The following is a 17432-nucleotide window of genomic DNA, read 5'->3' on the forward strand; positions in this document are numbered from 1 at the left end:
ATTAAAATTATTCGCATTGATTTTGGGAGATTTGCAGGTCAGAAGACGTTGAGACGTCTGGTTGGAAACCTGGACACATTTGTCTTGATTTTTTTAATGACAAAAAAAGTGCTGGTTTCAGCTTCTTAAATAGAGGAATTTGACCAGGTTTTTTAATTGCTTGATGTCATGGTAATATTTTAATATCTTTTGGGGTTATTGGTATTTTATACATTACCAATGCTTCCTAATTAAGGGTTTAGGACCCAAAACAAGATATACATATACTAACGATATACTTGGCAAAGTATTCAGATAAAACACTTTGAATATTTGGTTGAAAATGATAAAAGTCCCATGTATCACATATACTCCAATACATACATTACAACACCCTCTATCTTCAACAGCAAAAAAAACTCTAAAAAGCCTAACAAGAAGGCTGGAAAACACTCGATCACCAGATAAATCGCTGATGGAAGCATTTGTTTGTTGCACGTTGAAATCTAGTAATTAAAACCAAGGCGTCTAAAAAAAAAGAAGTACTTCTTCAATCAAACATAGCCGTCTTTCGTCCTGCGATTCCCAAAAACAATCCGTGCTTACGAGGTTTGAATGAACGACAAACGCTGTGACATTGCAACACTACAGGTTCCCAACATGGTCAGTGGCCATCAGCAGCGTGAAAGCTCAGGAAACAGGAATATGAACGAGCCTGATGTCATTGTTTATTTATTTTTTGTTCGCACGGTGCTTGAAGAGTGACTCGGGGTCAGTGGATGAGCATTTCCAGTCATTCCCGGTGCAGCAGAGTGAGAGCGGCCTTTGATAAGATGCAGGTTAGTACAGGTGAGTCTGTCTGCAGCTGCAGATCTGGAGATGCAGTTAAGTGTTGATTACCAAGACAAGGGAGGGAGGGGCAGCTGGAGGCATTAGAGGAGGAGGAGGAAGAGGAGGAGGAGGAGTGGTGGTCTGTGTGAGGTTGGCTAAAAGGCAGGTGGGCACACGGATGTCTGGGGGAAAACAAATCTATCAACTTACCTAGCAATAGCGTCTCTATTGAGGGACAGTACGAAGAGGGAGGAACCGTGGACACGACACATGTTTAAAGAGTCGCTGCGGTTTTTGTTAAGAGCTCAAAACGCGCTGTGTGTTCGTCTGGATGGGAGACGAACACACAGCGACAGACACATGCTGGAGGACGCTCAGTGTAAACGTAGCAAAAGATATGTGTTTAAAATGTAAAACTCACTGAAGAGGACAGGTATCGGACCTGCTACCTTGCAGTTACAGGGCAAACACTCTACCACATGAGCCACAAATATAGATAGACCCGAAGGTCTGCATAGTTGTGTTTTTAATTAACCTTAATGTAGCCGACACATGACTATTTTTTGTTTGATAGTTATAAACAGGTAAAATAGCAATACAATGTAAAAAAAAATGTCTTTATTCTTGTTCTATATTTTCATAAATACAACAAACTATAGTTGTTTGTATATATAATATGACTATATATAAAACTTCAGAAGCTGTGATATTAAATAATTTTTGCGGCTCCAGACAATTTTTTTTTGGTGGAAAAAGGTTGCTGACCCCTGGACTAGTGTAACCCGCACTGCTCCTCATAGCGCCTCTCAGGACGAAAGGAATCCGGTCTACTGGGAAACATCCGTGAAGGTGTTGGTGGGAGAATGATGAGAAGTTGGTTTTGTGACCGACAATAGAAAACATTTGCAGTCTTTTTGAAGATATAACAGACTAGAATGACGTAATTGATCAATGAGAATCAAGCATTCAATAAATTCAACCAAGATAAATTCTGCTTTATTAGAATGACACGAATGATATTGTATAACTTACATATTAACATACTGTTATTATAACAAATCTTATTATGAATAAAACATTGTTAATTCATTAAAAATGTTATCAGATATAAAACCTTCAAAATAAGAAGAACAGAGCTGGCAGCGATTTATTTACTACAATACTGAATGTTTCCTCTTTTATTTCTGGTCATTATGTGGAATTTAAATAAAACCATCATTATCATCATTAATGAAGTGTGTTCACAGGAAGGCATATAAACCTCAACAGGACGTGATTATCGGGGATATCTCACACGAGTGGGGACTCGACCGCTCACAGATATTTAAGTGAGGGTATCGAGATGAACCCAGAGTTTCCTGCTCTGAGGAAACTATCGTGCAGCAAAACGGTTTGACATAAAGAAACATCAATACTGTGATTATTCATGTGACTGTGAGCTGTAACTGTTGTGTCTACTATAGGACAGCGACAAAACAATACAAACGAAACGTGACTATATGCAAACTGAACTCTCACCTGTCTACTTGCAGGTGATGAAGGTTATTTTTTTCACTTCTTTTTGCACATGAAAATGTGTAAAATCTGATAGTAAAGGGACATAAATATTCAAATAAATGCTGATGGAGAGAGAAATTACGCTGATTTTATTCTTTCCTTCATTCTCTCCTCCATAATTGACCACATTACAGTCTTTTATCAATGTTCCTTTAGTTTATATTCAGTTACTGAATGCGTAACCCAGACTGTCTTTGACTAACAAAGGCACGGCAGGTTTTTCTTCTGTTTCTCGAGCGTCTACTTCAACCTGACGAAGCTCTGATTTACTGACACAAAAGAGGACACTCCAAAGCCTGTTTAGCAAGAACGGCATATGAATCCCTACGATATGATCTCAGGATAATAATCTGTGTGATGAGTGATGCAAAAGGATATAATGAACATAGTTGGAACAGCTGCAAAACCCTCCAATACAGAACCAGATGAAATAAACTGCAGAATAATTCACGTTTACAATCAGACAAAATCAATGTATCATTAAATGTAAAATACCGGTCTAAGTGGACTACATATATGTGACTAAAATATATTGCCCTTCATTGATGTTGCCCATTTCAACCCATTCTTTCTGCTTGAAAATATAAATGAAAAATAAAGTTGTTCAAATAGATAAATAAACACATTCATCTATCCTCCTCCACTCAGTACAGACATAGCAACTTTTATAGATCTATTTTAATGTGATGGTCGTAAAGTCACTGTGTTTTTTATATTCTATATTCACTAATAGTACAGCCCTAGTACAGTACTAATTCCCTTTTATCGCTCACCTTGCTCCTTTTTAAACTCATTTTCTGTCAGGAAGACGGGCCTCATCAGCTCTCCGACCGGCGGCTGAATTGACACGAAGAATTTCCTGGTGTGAGTGCTGAAAACGGAGAGAGACATACAAAACAGCAGTTTAAGGAATTGTTATCATATTTCTACAAAGGATAGAGGGTTGTCTGAACTTGTGTGATCTAAACATCGCTGTAAAGTTGTTTGTTTCCTCAGTGCGGTACACAAACAGGTCTATGAGAGAACTGCAGGGCGTTGAAACGCAGGAAGTCTACACATTAAGTAAGTTAACACAGAATCCATCTCACCACAGCTGGAAGTTTGCTGCCTGCGTTGAGTCACAGAAATCGATGCCCATCACAGCTGTGGCCGTCTCACCTGCTGGCAGCAGCTCTGTTGACACAAACACACACACACACACACACACGAATAAACCAAAATAAACCGTGAGTCAGCAACCTCGATCTGAGATTAAACAGGTGTCTGCCACTGCAGCATGGAAAACACTTGACTTTGTGCAGTTGGACACAATGCATGAAGAAAGCTGCAAAGTGGGAAAAAAAATGTGAATGCTGCCGAGACAGCTTTAACATGAAAAAACGAAATATTTATCTTTAACAGCAAAAAATATGATTTCCTTTTAATGCTTTCATTCTTGTATAGAAATAGTTTATGAATTGAAAATAAAATGGTGGTAAGAATGAGATAAATACAATTGTTATAGTGATTTATGATGATTTATGTTTGATTTCTGTCCTTGTCTGATTGTTCGTATAGTTGGATGTTATGCTGTTATGTATTTTTATTTTATTCATCTGTTGTTGTTTTTTGTTGTCTAGTAATGTTGTCTATGTGAGGTAATGTGTAACTTGTAAAAACTTAAAATAAAATGATTGAAATAAAGAAATACATTGTATACCACGAGAAGTTGTGTATTGTACATAATGCATAAAATGACCATGTAGTTAGTGATCAGGAGACGACACTCGATATTTTTACCAATGGAGTAAAATATACAACATTAGCATATAAACCCATTCAATCCTGTTTTTATTCACATGCTTTGCTTCTATTCTGTTGCGTCTTCTTTCTTTGTGACCATCCGGCCTGTTGACAGACACCATGTTCTGTACACAAGAAGAGAAGATAAACGTTTGTCTTTCTGACAATCCTGTGCCTTTACTCTAGCAACACCCTTTAACCTTTACTCGTTTAACCATGACGTCATCGGCATGTTGTTTATTCCACCTCACGTTGTTCTTATTGTGAAGTATAAGTGAGGTTCACTCACCGATCTCTGGAAACTCTTTGACCCTCATCCCGGACTGCAGCTTCACGTCCTCCATGTGCAGGCTCTTGGTTTCTGAGGTGGCGTTGTTGGTGAACTGCATCTGCACGGCCACCATGTTGGCGTCGGGGCTGAACGGCTGCCGGCTGAAGCAATACTCCACCGACAGACCCTCCCCTCGGATCCGGTGCAGCAGCTCGTAGCTCTTCAGCGCACTGGAGGGAGAAAGGGTCTGCAGGCCGAGGAGGAGAAGAAGAACGACGAAGAATGATGCAAGTTAACGAGCTACGTTTGAACGTTTTTCACTATTTATGAAGGAAACATCTTCTTTACATTACATTTAGCTGACGCTTTTATCCAAAGCGACTTACAATGAGTGCATTCAACCATGAGTACAAACTCAGAACATTAATTATAATTAGCGTAGAATATAGAGAATAAACAGGAAGGGGTAGATATGAATACGCTAAGATATACACTAAGAACTGTGTGGCGGTTAAATAGGGAGATGTACTACATGAGTTTTGCCAAAAGATGAACAGTTGTTTTCTACCTATTATCTGGTGTTAGATGAAGATTCTATCCAAGTTATTTTTGATATTTTGACTTAAATAACTGACAAATAAATATTCAGATTTCTTTTCAACCCGTGGAGGACCGTCACATAGACATAAACTCATATTTAAAACATTAAGAATTCCCCCACAGCTAAATGTTAATAAAGGACAGGGCCGGAGTGGAAGCAGGCGGATGAATGACGAGGACGCCGGCCTGAACCGCCATCAGTTTGTGTAGCAGTATAAGAAGAAGAGGAAGAGGAAGAGGAGGAAGAGGAGGGACATGGGAAGTACTTACTGCCGGAGAGAGAACGGCGTCAGACAGAGACAGGCCCTCCAGGTCGTTCACGAGGCTGCTGGACAGGAAGCTGTTGAGCGGCGTGACTTGAGGAGAGGGAGCCGGTTCGACTGGGAAAAGAGACGAGAGCGTGAGACAAGGACGTATTTATCTATTTGTTATATTATCTCTTGTGGGTATTTGTTTCCAGTCATTATGAAAAAACAATCACACAACTTCCCCCCTCTGAAGTGAGCGTCATTACTCTTCGAGAAGGAGAAAAACTCACAATCATCGAAGTCGAGCAGAGACATTTCTTTCTTTTCCTTCTTGATCTCTTTCTTGACGGGCTTAGAAGGAGGTTTAGATTCAGCTGCCTGGAAGGAGATGAGAGAAAACGGAAAATGTTATTTTAGTTGTAGATGGGGTCTTAAATTCACCTGTATTTAACATTTCAGGGCGTTTCTGATTCCAATACCTTTTTCTTCTTCTTGACTTCTGCCTCAGACTCGGAGTCTTCAGACTCCGATTGGCTGCTTTCAGACTCGCTGTCCTCGTCCTCGTCAGATTCGGACTCAGAGTCGCTCTTGCGTGGTTTACTCTTCCTCTCGCGTTTCCTCTCTTCTTCTTCACTGCTCTGCTCGCTGGAAAGGAAAGCCAAGTTCAGAGGATTCCCATTTAGGATGCTGCAGTTGTTCTTATCATAAGGAACGAGACAGACTCTCACTGAACTGCATGTGTGACGTGGGCTGTACAAGAAGGAATGAATGAGGACAAAGAGTCAAAATATCATACATTAAATATTAACAGAATGTGCTACCTTTCGCTTTCTTGCACTGGCTTCTTTAATTCTTTCTTCGTCATCGTCTTCTTGTCCTTTTCCTCCTCTTCCTCCTCCTCTTCCTCAGACTCAGAACCTTCCTCACTCTCGTCGCTCTCCGACGCCGACCTGCTCTGCCCGATGCCGCTGCCAATCTCAGAGTTGCTGGCAGAGTCCGACTCTGAAAGGGAAAGAAGTTAAGAATCAGAAGGCACGGATAGGAAGGATATATATATATATATATATATATATATATATATATATATATATATATATATATATACGTATATATATATATATATATATATATATATATATATGTATATATATATATATATATATATATATATATATATATATATATATATATATATACACACACACAACAAACACAACAGCTGGGACTCATTGATTTTTCAAGTCTTAAGTCACTTCCTGATCTGTGAAATCCTTATTTGTTCCAGTTTTTCCTTGATATTCTCTAATAAAGAAGATCTTTTTCTCTTATTTAATCTGCATAATTGATGCCTCAGACACATTTTTTTCCCAGGGACAAGTTACAATAAAAAAAGATTGAGCAGCACTAACGACATTCCCAGATTGTCTGTCTCTTCGGTCGTACATGAGGAGCACACACAACAATGTGAATAAATAGATATTGCGAAGTCATGGATGGCTGTTATTTTAAGTGAGCTTGTTGTTTACAAAAACCAGATATATAACGACATCCAGGAGTTTTGTCTTTTATTTCTCCCTTCTCTAATTTTAATTGCAACTGTAAATATTCGACACACTGTAGAATTATGGAACTGATTTAAAAACATTACTGAGCATAAAAAAATTCAAAAAACTATATATTTATGAACGCTTTTATATTATAGGATTTGTTGACAATAACAACAACCTTAAATAATAACATTTACGTCGCCCGAGAGCAAACACATCTACTGGACTCATTGGACTAAAGGACCCGTTTAAGCTACCGCTGTCAGCTGACTCCGTCGGCCCGGACTCGCCCTCCGAGTCGGAGTAGAACGGCTTCTCCACTTTCTTCTCCTTCCTCTTCTCCCGGCTGCTGCATTTGGTCCATTCGGGCACCTGGAGGAGGAAGTTCAAACAGTGAGCGGTCCGGCTCCGCCTTCGCCAGACAAACCTCCTCGGACAGAAGCGGCGACGTGGGCATATCACGGGTAGCGTGGCCATGAATGCCTCTGCCTGGGCGCGATGCAGCCAAATGAAGCCGGCCGTCAGATTCGCTTTCGGATCCGACGGCCGGAGAAGACGTTCAGTGCGGACGCTAATGTATTTATATATGCGAGCGCCAGGGGATGCCTTCATGACCAGTTGCAGAAATGTTTTTCCTTTGAAACACAGGGAGCAAGTTCCATTAAGAGAAGTGATGTCTTTGAGGAGTGGTGACTATGCTCCCACACAGGAAAAAAAGAAAAGAATAACACGATTTGTCTCGCTCTTTCTGTGACCAAACTCATTAACGAGAGCCATCAGATAATGAGCGTAGACATCCCTGAACCCCATTTAAAAACCCAGACGGCTGCTCATGGATCTCGAGGTGTCAGAGGACAGCACGGCCTGCTAAAAGAAATCACTTCTTTAATGGTAAAGACCGAGGAAGAGGAGGCTTTGGCTGAGCTAAGCACAGAACAGCAACTACGGTAGGCGAGGGGTTGGGGGGTCAAAAAGGGGTTTTGCCGCTACATGGGTTGAGGCTCAAGAAGGTATGGGCTCTTTGCCGCTAACTGACTCACACTCGTTAATGTTGTGACTCTTTCAAGCAGCGTAAAAACCTGGTAGACGTAGAAAAGAAAAAGATTTGGATGGAGGTGAGATAAAGAAGGAGAAAGATAGATGTTTTTTTTTTGCTCGTTTGTTGTTTTTCTTAAAGAAAAGTCAGAAAAAGTAAGAGTAAACAGGCATAGGAAGTGTGAGAACAGTTTCTGATATCAGAGACAAAAATAAACCCCAAATTTGTGTTTTCACCACAATATCTGTCAATTAGGAAGTTAAAAAAATTATCAAGGGATTTCTTTTTTCCCCTGGTAAAAAATCAATGCACTCCAATATAACGTAATTATACTGTGTTTACCTAAATAAAGAGAGAAAAGGTCAACATTAACGTTCACTGCTTACTAATACGTCAAATACACAACGATGGATTTAGTCTTCATTGGTGACCAAGCATGATGTTGTTCTGGCATGGATTATTAAGATGAGCTAAATGACGAGGTGGAACGGGAGATCACTCTGCATCACAACAACAACAACAACAACATTTGTGACACTGAACTGTGTCACAAATTTCACGTGAGACCAGTAAGGTGCAGAAAAAGGAAACAGTGAAGTGCGGTGGACCACGGATCAACCAGTTGGCAAAAACAATCTCCGCTCAAGGGTCACTTACTCGCTTTTGGATGCATCACATTTCTGCATTTCTGAGGCACTTTTTATCCAAAACGCTTCATAATTTACCTCTGGTTCCTCTGCATCCTCAACAGATGAAACTTGCCAAGTAGAGGTTAAAACGTTCTACTATTCTGAACACTTGTCGGACTTCTTGTCTTTGTCGGCTTAAGTGTTAATAAGCGAGTAAGTGGACCTTGAGTGGAGTTCTTGTCAACTGCAAGTGTCAATCTCGTCTTTTTACATCAGCGTGTAAATGCTCAGAATAATGAAATACTCGTATAATATAATGGAACGTTTGAACATCTGCAGATCCTTGACAAACTGAGCAATGAAGACCATGATGTCATCAAAAGGCACATAAATGGACCTTGAGTTTAGAGACTTGTCAACTGCAGTCAGGCTCAGATTTCTAATAATTTTGACTTGTTTCAGTTGCTACTTGAATTCCTCTTTACTCTTATTCATCATCATTTTGTGTATCGTCATGTGAATCTCTTTCCACGTGGGACAAATACAAAATACTCTTTTAAATATTAATCAGCACTGAGGAGTAAAAATTGAATTCATCTTACTGACTTGACCGTCATCTGTTCCTACATTATGACAACCACAGAGAGACTAAGAGAGGAAGGAGAGAGAGCAGTCTTCAAAGCAAACATCACCGCACTCCCACACTGAGGCGGCGGCACCTCTCTCCATTCTCCCAGCAAGCTGATCCGCCCCTCGCCGGTGGGAATGACTTCCTCTGTCTGTGGAGATGGACAATGTGCAGAGGGAGAGCAGCGGATGTAATGGGACACTCACACTTCGATAATGACCCAGCGAGGTTTTGCTATATTATACTGTCATTGATGGGCTTTTTATAACTTCCATTTACTTTTGAGATCTGAGACTTGCGCTTGAGACCCGATGAGTTTAATAAGTATCCCGTAATCGGAAAAAACACCCATCATGTTTAAATGTATATTATTTTTGAATGGATTTTACTTAACTGGATGTTATCCAACGCTAATAATTCTAATTATTGTTTTCATCGCAGGTGTTTCAGGTGTCTGATCCTTCACTGTAAAAATGTGGTTTCTTCATTCATTGCATTATTGCAAGGTGAAGCAACTGTTTAGAAAACAATGTCGTGTAAAACAATATTTTTGGATCTGCTCTTGAATCTAAATGATCATTTTAGTCTGATTAAACCCCCTCTAAGAATCGATTGATCCTGACTCGATACATGCCAGACTGATCAGCGACGACATAATAAATCATGATGAACAGCTGCCATTATTTTAGCAGAGATCGAAACACCTGCGTTTCTCCAATCAGGTGTAGCAATGGTTCATGTTGCTGTGTCAGCTGACGTCAGAAGCTAATGTGATTTGTTTCCTGCAGAGCACGATAAGAGACGGTAAACTGGGTTAAGGCCTCGCAAACGATGAGGTCTGCAGTCAGAAAATCAATCGGATGTCGGCGCTTCTTTGAGTTCTCAAAACACAGCTGCATTTTCACATCGTTCGCTGTAATGGATCAGCAATCTCAAGCGAGTCTCAGCGATCAAAAGAAACACTACCTGCCTGGAGAGCAGGGCTTAATTAAATGCTTCGTAAAACTGTTCAACAGCAGCGAAACTTATTTACTTGTTTAGCTCACGAAAACATGCTAAACTGCCCGTGTGGTCAAATCAAAATGTAACTCATTGCACCTGTGGCCTCATCTTGAAATCTGCATCACACGTAAATGACACGTTAACACCACGGTATGGAGCGTAAAGCTGAGGGTTAAAACAAACCACACCATAACCACAATAATTAACAAATCTACGACGACAAAAATCAAGCCTTGAGGTCGCTGCTGTAGTTTAAAACCAAGGGATTTTTACGAGCCTTGGTTTTGACAAAGACGCTCAAGTTCTTGATTTTATGTCTTCGTTTAGATCACACTGATGTTCATGAACCGATGGCACATGGAAGTGAATGGGATGGAGGAGAAGAGGAGGGACTGATGCTCCACAAATACATTCAGATCAAATTAAAGGTAGTTTGTTCGGCTGTCCGAGTGAAGAGTGTAACTTAAGGGGAATCCTTAATAAATACGTTGATGCTTCATATCAACTATTTGCTGCATCTGTACAGAACTATTGGTGTTATTTTAGGTGCCGGCCCTCCTTAGGGGGAAAACTTAAGCTGCAGCTCCCAAAACCAGTTCCCTTCTGTATCGCATGTGCTATCGGCTCAAACATCGGTGAGAAATCACTCGGACGGGTCCAGTGAGCTGCTGCCGGACCGAAGCAAGTGCAGCAGAGAGGGCGAGGAGAGCAATACCACCGACTGTGTTTTCATACTTTATCGGAGTAAGCCATAAAATCCTCTTTTCTCCTGTGTTCATTTTCCTCCATGGAGTGGGGGAGTGGTTAAGCAGCATCCTTTTGGAAATAGATGGAGGCCAAAAAGGATGCATGCTACTGATGAGCAGTTAATGCTTATGAGCTGTACGTGGATGACAGATGGCTAGTGAAAGAGTAATCAATGTTATATTGGAGTTAATGTTATATTGCACGTGACTCTATTCAGCCCCTCTGAGGCACTGCTCCGGGGCGGGAGCAACCCTCGCTCCCCTCCACCTCTCCGGGCCCCTGGAGACCCCAGAGGGCCCCTGTGTCTCTGTAAGTTACTGTTCCCACTGCACGCACAGAATCCTTCACCTCCACGTTGCGCACGGAGGGGTCTGGGGCGGCTTCAGGCCAGTCAGGCAGCTCCTGGTAGCCGCCAGCCTTGGCATTCAGCAAGTGGGACAATGAACCCAATTGGAAGTGGTCTCGATCTGCAGGAAACAAAAGAAAAAGCAATCCAGAATGCACAGAAGTAAGGCACTTTGTAGCCTCTATTATTATTATATTGGGGTAGAATCATCCTAACTTTGTTGTCACCATGGAGTTCGTTAGAGAGTTGGGGGCAATATTTTTGGCAAACTGGTAACACCAAAGTATGCCGAATGACCTAGTATTCATGGACAAGTTCAGACAACTATCACTGGATTACTTTAATACTGGAAAAAGTAGTTTTTCTATGATTTCTGTGCAGATTTATGGACGGTAATTTGCAATGGATATCTGACATAATGTTAATTGGTAAGTGTAAGTCACACCGAGTCTAAAGAGTATGCATATGATGTCTGCAACTAATTCTAACTGCATACACTATACATATATAAATATATGTCAGGTTCATCTTAAGAATTATAGCATGTCTGTGTTAGAGCTCAACTCTCTCCCAGCTGTGAAATGTAAATGGCTCCTGTACCTTTAAATGGAGACTCGAGGATCGGTGCAGGTTTGAGGGCGAGGAACAGTTTCTTGGCGTACTTGCTCAGCGCTCCGCTCTTCTCGGTGGGAACGATGAGCTGACGGATGAAGCGCGCCCGATCGCGGATGTCGTAGTTCTGGTCGTACTTGGCCAAGTTGAGAACGTACTGCGTCAACAGTTTGGTCTGCGAGACGAGAGAATACGACGGACATGTGGGATGAGGACAGCAGAAACAAGGAAACCTACCTCCTGACAAAGAACAGTTAGGACCAAAATGTGATTCATCAAAAGGTATTCAGAAATAACAAAACTCTTGGGCTGTTTTAGAAAATGGTTCTTACTTTTTGAAATAACAATTGTATTGGGGACATTTCTACACTGAAGCTTGATGGCGTTGCACACGTTGTTGACCAGCTTTATAGTCTTTACATTGATAAAGAAAAGCATGGTGTTCACACCTGTTTGGAGTTGGTGAGATAGAGCTTGGCGGCCAAATTGATGATTTGTAGCTTGACAATGTCCTCTTCGTTAGTGAACGACTTGGCCATCTTCCTCAGGACATCAGGGGCAATCTTAGGTACATGCTCACAGTATTCTCCAATCAGCCACAGGATACTGGCCCGCGCCATCGGCACCTGACAGCAATAAAAAAATCAAATTAGACGATTGTGTTTTGTTGGGATAAACCTGCTTCGGCAAGCCTGGTCTTTTCAAACCAAGAACCAGTGTCCTTTCCTTTGCCGTAGCCAGAAGCTTTGGCGGCAGTTTGTGGATGAGACTCTCACCTGGATGTTGTCGGTTAGTTTCGCCATGTGCTTTATGATGTCGCTGTGCTTCTCCGGTTGCATCTGCAGCAGCTTCTTAATAACCACCACCGACTCCGCCACGACCAACTCTGTACAACAGGAGAAAGAGTCACAAACAACAAATCAACATTAAAGATGTTTCTTTCATCTTCAGACTGGATTGAGTTACTAAAATAAAAATTCAGTCCTTTACTTCTTCATGGACAGTTTTAGTGTTTTTATATGTTTCTATGTTAGCTTGTTTGAACATGAAATTGGAGATTTGTATCTGATCTCCTGTTGTCTTCTTCTGCTAAACTATATTTTACAATTTACAAATGCAGATGGATAAGCTTCATTAAATGATCATACTGACCCGATGTAGAAGTATACAACAATAAAGTCCTTCTAATACTGCAATATGTATCACCAGACACTCACCGTCTCGGTTGGACAGCAGCTGCACCAGGCCGTTCAGACACGTGTCCCTCACCTCGCCGATGTTTGTGGCACAGCGGCCGATGGCTTGAATCGTGGCGGCCACAAAGTCTTTATCCATGCTTTTAATGTAAGTCTGCAGGGAATACATATTCACTTAGTTTAGCACAGTAAAACATAAAGGAAGTTGACGTCTCACTCCTCGCTGAAGTACAAATCTGCACAATTTTTATTTTTGCTACTTTGGAGCCTGTTTCACTGCACCTGAAACTCTCTGAGAATGGTGGAAATATTCGTCTCATTGGCCAGATTGGTGAGAACCTCCAGCTGCAAAAGACAAAAAAAAAGAATGTTTTTAAACACTGAAAACTTCATTCAAAATGGGTATTCCAACAATTGTGTAAGGCGGCGCTTTTACTTCTAAAATCTTACTTTTTCTTTACATTGATGTCTACATCTTTTTTTTTATAAGATTATTGATGATGCTGCCGATGTACGTTTCAGCATTAAGATGAAAGAGAGAAAGAAGTGCCAGCAGCACAATATAATAAAATATAATAGAACAGAACCTTAAGGACTTTGATCTGTGTTGGGTCTGTGGACCGGATGTAGAAACTCTTCAGGTACGGTTCAAACATTCCCTGTGAAACATAGAGACAGATGAAGAGGAAAGACCTCAGTGAATATGCAGCTCCATTCGCAGCATTTCATGTTAAAGTTTCACTTGCAAACTGATCCAAAAGACACCACCAGGTGTAGCTCACCCTTCTCTTGATCGTCATGGTCGCCACGTTCTGAAGAACGACATACTGGACTTCACTGGAGAGACGCAGGAGATATCGACGGATCAAAAGAGTGGAAACAGACGTATTTAATCCATTTTCACTCCGAATATGTGTTTGAATGTGACCAAGAGAAAATCATATACCTACATATCAGCTGGCTAATGAACTCATTTTTAAAGTAGTGTTTGTTACTTTTGCAATACAGATACCGAAACAGCCATTAAAAAAAAAAACATGGCTACAGCGTTTCCTGAGTCAATAAAAGCAAACTATTAATCTTCATGCATACCACAGGACTTCTCCATCCGGGTGTATTTGGAGACGGTTTACTACACAAGACCAATACAATTGTTTAAAGGACTTTAGTGGATTTCGTGGGAAACATCTCGGCGTTATTCTTCGAGGTCGTAAACCGATGTGGTTTTAATTAGAGCCGAGACTCCGTACCGATAATAAATTCTAATGAAACATATCGTACGGTGCAACAGATTCCTGACAAATCCCCCGCAGAGAGACGCTGCTGTTTGGTCGCTGCTGAATGATGATCCCATTACAGCACACTCGGAGCCAAAAGAGCACTTGTTCAATAAGAAGCTGACAGCTTGCAGGACTGACTGCCGAGAGGCCACCTCTGTGCCATCATCACTCTTTATGGTTTATGCTTTCATGTTTACCTCAGACTCACGCGCTCCCCGTTTAATTTCCCTTCTTGCTTCAGGGCTGTTCAGATTTATTTCACTTCCCTCACGCCATTTTTTCCCTGTTCTCATTCTGTTTTCCACTTTGCTGAGTTTCATGCTCATTATAGTTCCCTCTTATAACATTCAGCTGTGGATGTTTTGTTCCTTTTCGAGTGAGACTCGTAAACGCAGCTCTTTTGCGAGACTCCTCGTGCTGCTGGCTCGAGTACACATGTTGGAACACGCTGCTGCCTAACATTTATGGTATGGCAATTAGAATAGACAATTTATTTCAAATTATAGAGAGTGCAGCTCACCTGTGGCTCCTCAGGAGACGGACCAGGGCCTTGGCAATCACCCCAACCTCCACTTTAGGGGCAAGATGGAAATACAGCTGAGCCACAGCCATCACCACCTGGAGCGGGCAGAGACGGCAGACGGAGGGTTAAATCATCACCAGTGATACAGTCTCACAAATACAGTGTCAAAGATGCATGTGATATATTTTCTGTCTGGGTATTTAAACGCTTTTTTCTCCATTAAGAATACATTAAGTTAGTAGGTAAAATGACTTTTTGAGCATAGATAAGGGCTTCAGGCCCAAGGTAAAGCGGCGAAAATATTCTAACTATAGAAAATTCTTAAAGTTATATAGATTTTCTTTCGATAGGCTTTTCTATTAGGTGACTACATACATTTTGCTGCTGGCCCCGTCCACAACAATACATTACTTTGCTCCTGTGCTGGTCTGTTTCTCCAAACTGGTGACAGTAAATAAGCACCTTAAGCTTTATTCTAAAAATATTGACCATAGATGCTCTAAGTAGTAGATTCTTTCTGCCGGTGCCTCGCTTAGAAGCTCAAGCATATGGCAAAGTAATAACACAACTATTTAAAAACAGCAGGGCAAAAGGGAAACCGTTTATTAATTACTTAATAGCTGCATGAAGCGCAATTAGAGAGCTCAATGATCGTCTGCTATACTACATGCAAGATAAGGAAACCCATTTGTGGCCTGACTGTTAATGTGGAACCGCCTTTAGCAAACAGCTCGACTACAGCAGAACATGTGTGACGGGGGAATTTTATAACACATTCATAACATCTAACGCGAAACAAAACAGGCCTTCCAAGGTGACCACAGCAGCATTAATGGAGAGTGATGCTTTATTAATTTCCTTCGGGAGATTGTCCCCATTTCAGAGTGAGAGGTCAGCTCTGATTAAGTGCTTAAGGGCACTTCAGATGCTTGTTAACATGAACCAAGGTCGTGCATTTGAAGACAGCAACGACTCGAAGGTGGAATAATGTTTGCGAGAAAACAATTACGATCTCCACCATGGCAACTGAGTCAAGAGGAGAGTTAATGGGCCGCTGTACTGATGGACGGTGTGTGTATTATTTCGAAGTGCAGTGGACTCACAGCTGCGTTGCGGCTCTGCAGGAGCGGCTTGGTGTTTCTCAGCAGCAGCCGATGGTCTGGATCCATCACGTACGGCTTCCTCTTCGGCATGGGAGCCTCTGCCTTATTCTCTTTCTCTTCTTCCTCCTCGTCCTCGTCTTCGTCCGAGCAGTAGAAGGTCTTGTCGCTTCCCTCCTCCAGCAGGGACTCCTGCAACGACAGCGGGGATTAGGCAGCGAGTTGCAGGCCAACAGACCAAGACTGACACCTCTCCGGCATGGAAAGTGGTTATTCGTTGCTTAAAAAGTCACCAGATGGTAATCTGCACTTGAATATATTTGTAAAAAAGCGGCAACACTGTGTATGAAAAGTACCATTACACATCCGTGTGTTAGAGCAAAATGGTTCCAGCAATTTGTCACCACAGGCAATGGGAAATCACCACAATAACAATGTTCCTCACGGCGTGGAAAAAGTCTAGAAAGACGAGAAAATAAGTCAAAAGGTGGGTCTGAAAAATCCTTTCCCTATGCAAATGAGTTGTGACGAGACACGAGTGAACTCACTTCTGAGTTTTGTAAATGTGCATGGACATCCATAACATAGGAGGCGGATAAGCGTGGTAGTAAAACAGTAAAGGACGGTGTGCAAGCAGTGGCAAAGTAAAAAATAACCGTGTAAGATATATTTGCTTTCCAGTTGTATGTGGTGCTGGAACGATGAACTTAATTGATTTGTTAATTATGGTCTCTGATCTTTTTTGTTTTATTTTGACTAAGTTTACTCTCACTTCTTTTTTGGTCAAAGCTCGAGCTGCAAATCCGGATTTCCTTCTATGTTTATCTTTTTGCTTTTTCTTTTGCTATTTATTTGCTTTAATTCATAATACTAAACGATGAGATCTTCCGGTACGGCCAACTTGCAGCTCAGACAGCAGCCATGAAAAGTTGACAACCAGAGTCGGCGGAGAAAGAAGAGAGTGCGATTTATTAGATAAAATTCATCAGATTAAGAGTATGCTTTGTTGCAATTGCACGGAGCGCAACACCGTGCAATTTGGCATTTAAACAGACGTGCAAAAGAAGCAGAAAAGTGCGTTACAGTGAAATGTGCATATAGATGAGGATGGATTGTGTCATTGAGCAGTACTGATTATCTGTGCTGATTGTGTGAGCAGCTGCTGATAACATGGGCTTCTGGAGGGGCATCTTGATTGCAGACAGACGTCTGCACGTCACAGACGTCAGCACATATATGATGTCACTGTACCAATTCGGCATTCTCACTCACATTCATGTTTGGGTTGAGGAACTGGGTCCTGGCGTAGCGGGTTAGCATGTTGATGATGACGACCTGCCCCCACTCCTCCACGTCGATGAGGAGGTTGCACAGCTTCCTGTAGTTCTTGTGGATCAGGTCAATGCGCTCCGGACACACCTCCTCAAAAGCCATAACGACGCTTCCCGCCACCAACTGCAGCACACAACAGGTGGGGATGTCAGGGTGCTTTTCTTAAATGTCAGGAGAGCACATGTC

General features: G+C 41.6%; 1 protein-coding gene across 1 annotated transcript in view; it reads right to left on the reverse strand.

The window, feature by feature from the left end:
• The window catches only part of ap3b2 (adaptor related protein complex 3 subunit beta 2), a gene marked incomplete at both ends in the record, with an annotated part of 29055 nt that overhangs the window by 1906 nt on the left and 9717 nt on the right, over window positions 1-17432 (reverse strand). The window contains 20 exons of the mRNA XM_079224289.1: window positions 3141-3238; window positions 3456-3540; window positions 4439-4667; window positions 5291-5400; window positions 5559-5646; window positions 5748-5913; window positions 6090-6270; window positions 7073-7187; window positions 9200-9259; window positions 11206-11324; window positions 11804-11990; window positions 12265-12441; window positions 12592-12701; window positions 13033-13165; window positions 13294-13356; window positions 13599-13670; window positions 13794-13848; window positions 14812-14909; window positions 15918-16106; window positions 17187-17369. Coding sequence (XP_079080415.1) covers window positions 3141-3238; window positions 3456-3540; window positions 4439-4667; window positions 5291-5400; window positions 5559-5646; window positions 5748-5913; window positions 6090-6270; window positions 7073-7187; window positions 9200-9259; window positions 11206-11324; window positions 11804-11990; window positions 12265-12441; window positions 12592-12701; window positions 13033-13165; window positions 13294-13356; window positions 13599-13670; window positions 13794-13848; window positions 14812-14909; window positions 15918-16106; window positions 17187-17369 — 2518 coding nt within the window. The remainder of the gene's footprint in view (window positions 1-3140; window positions 3239-3455; window positions 3541-4438; window positions 4668-5290; window positions 5401-5558; window positions 5647-5747; window positions 5914-6089; window positions 6271-7072; window positions 7188-9199; window positions 9260-11205; window positions 11325-11803; window positions 11991-12264; window positions 12442-12591; window positions 12702-13032; window positions 13166-13293; window positions 13357-13598; window positions 13671-13793; window positions 13849-14811; window positions 14910-15917; window positions 16107-17186; window positions 17370-17432) is intronic.

Source organism: Taurulus bubalis (assembly GCF_910589615.1).
Source record: "Taurulus bubalis genome assembly, chromosome: 9".
NCBI lineage: Eukaryota > Metazoa > Chordata > Actinopteri > Perciformes > Cottidae > Taurulus > Taurulus bubalis.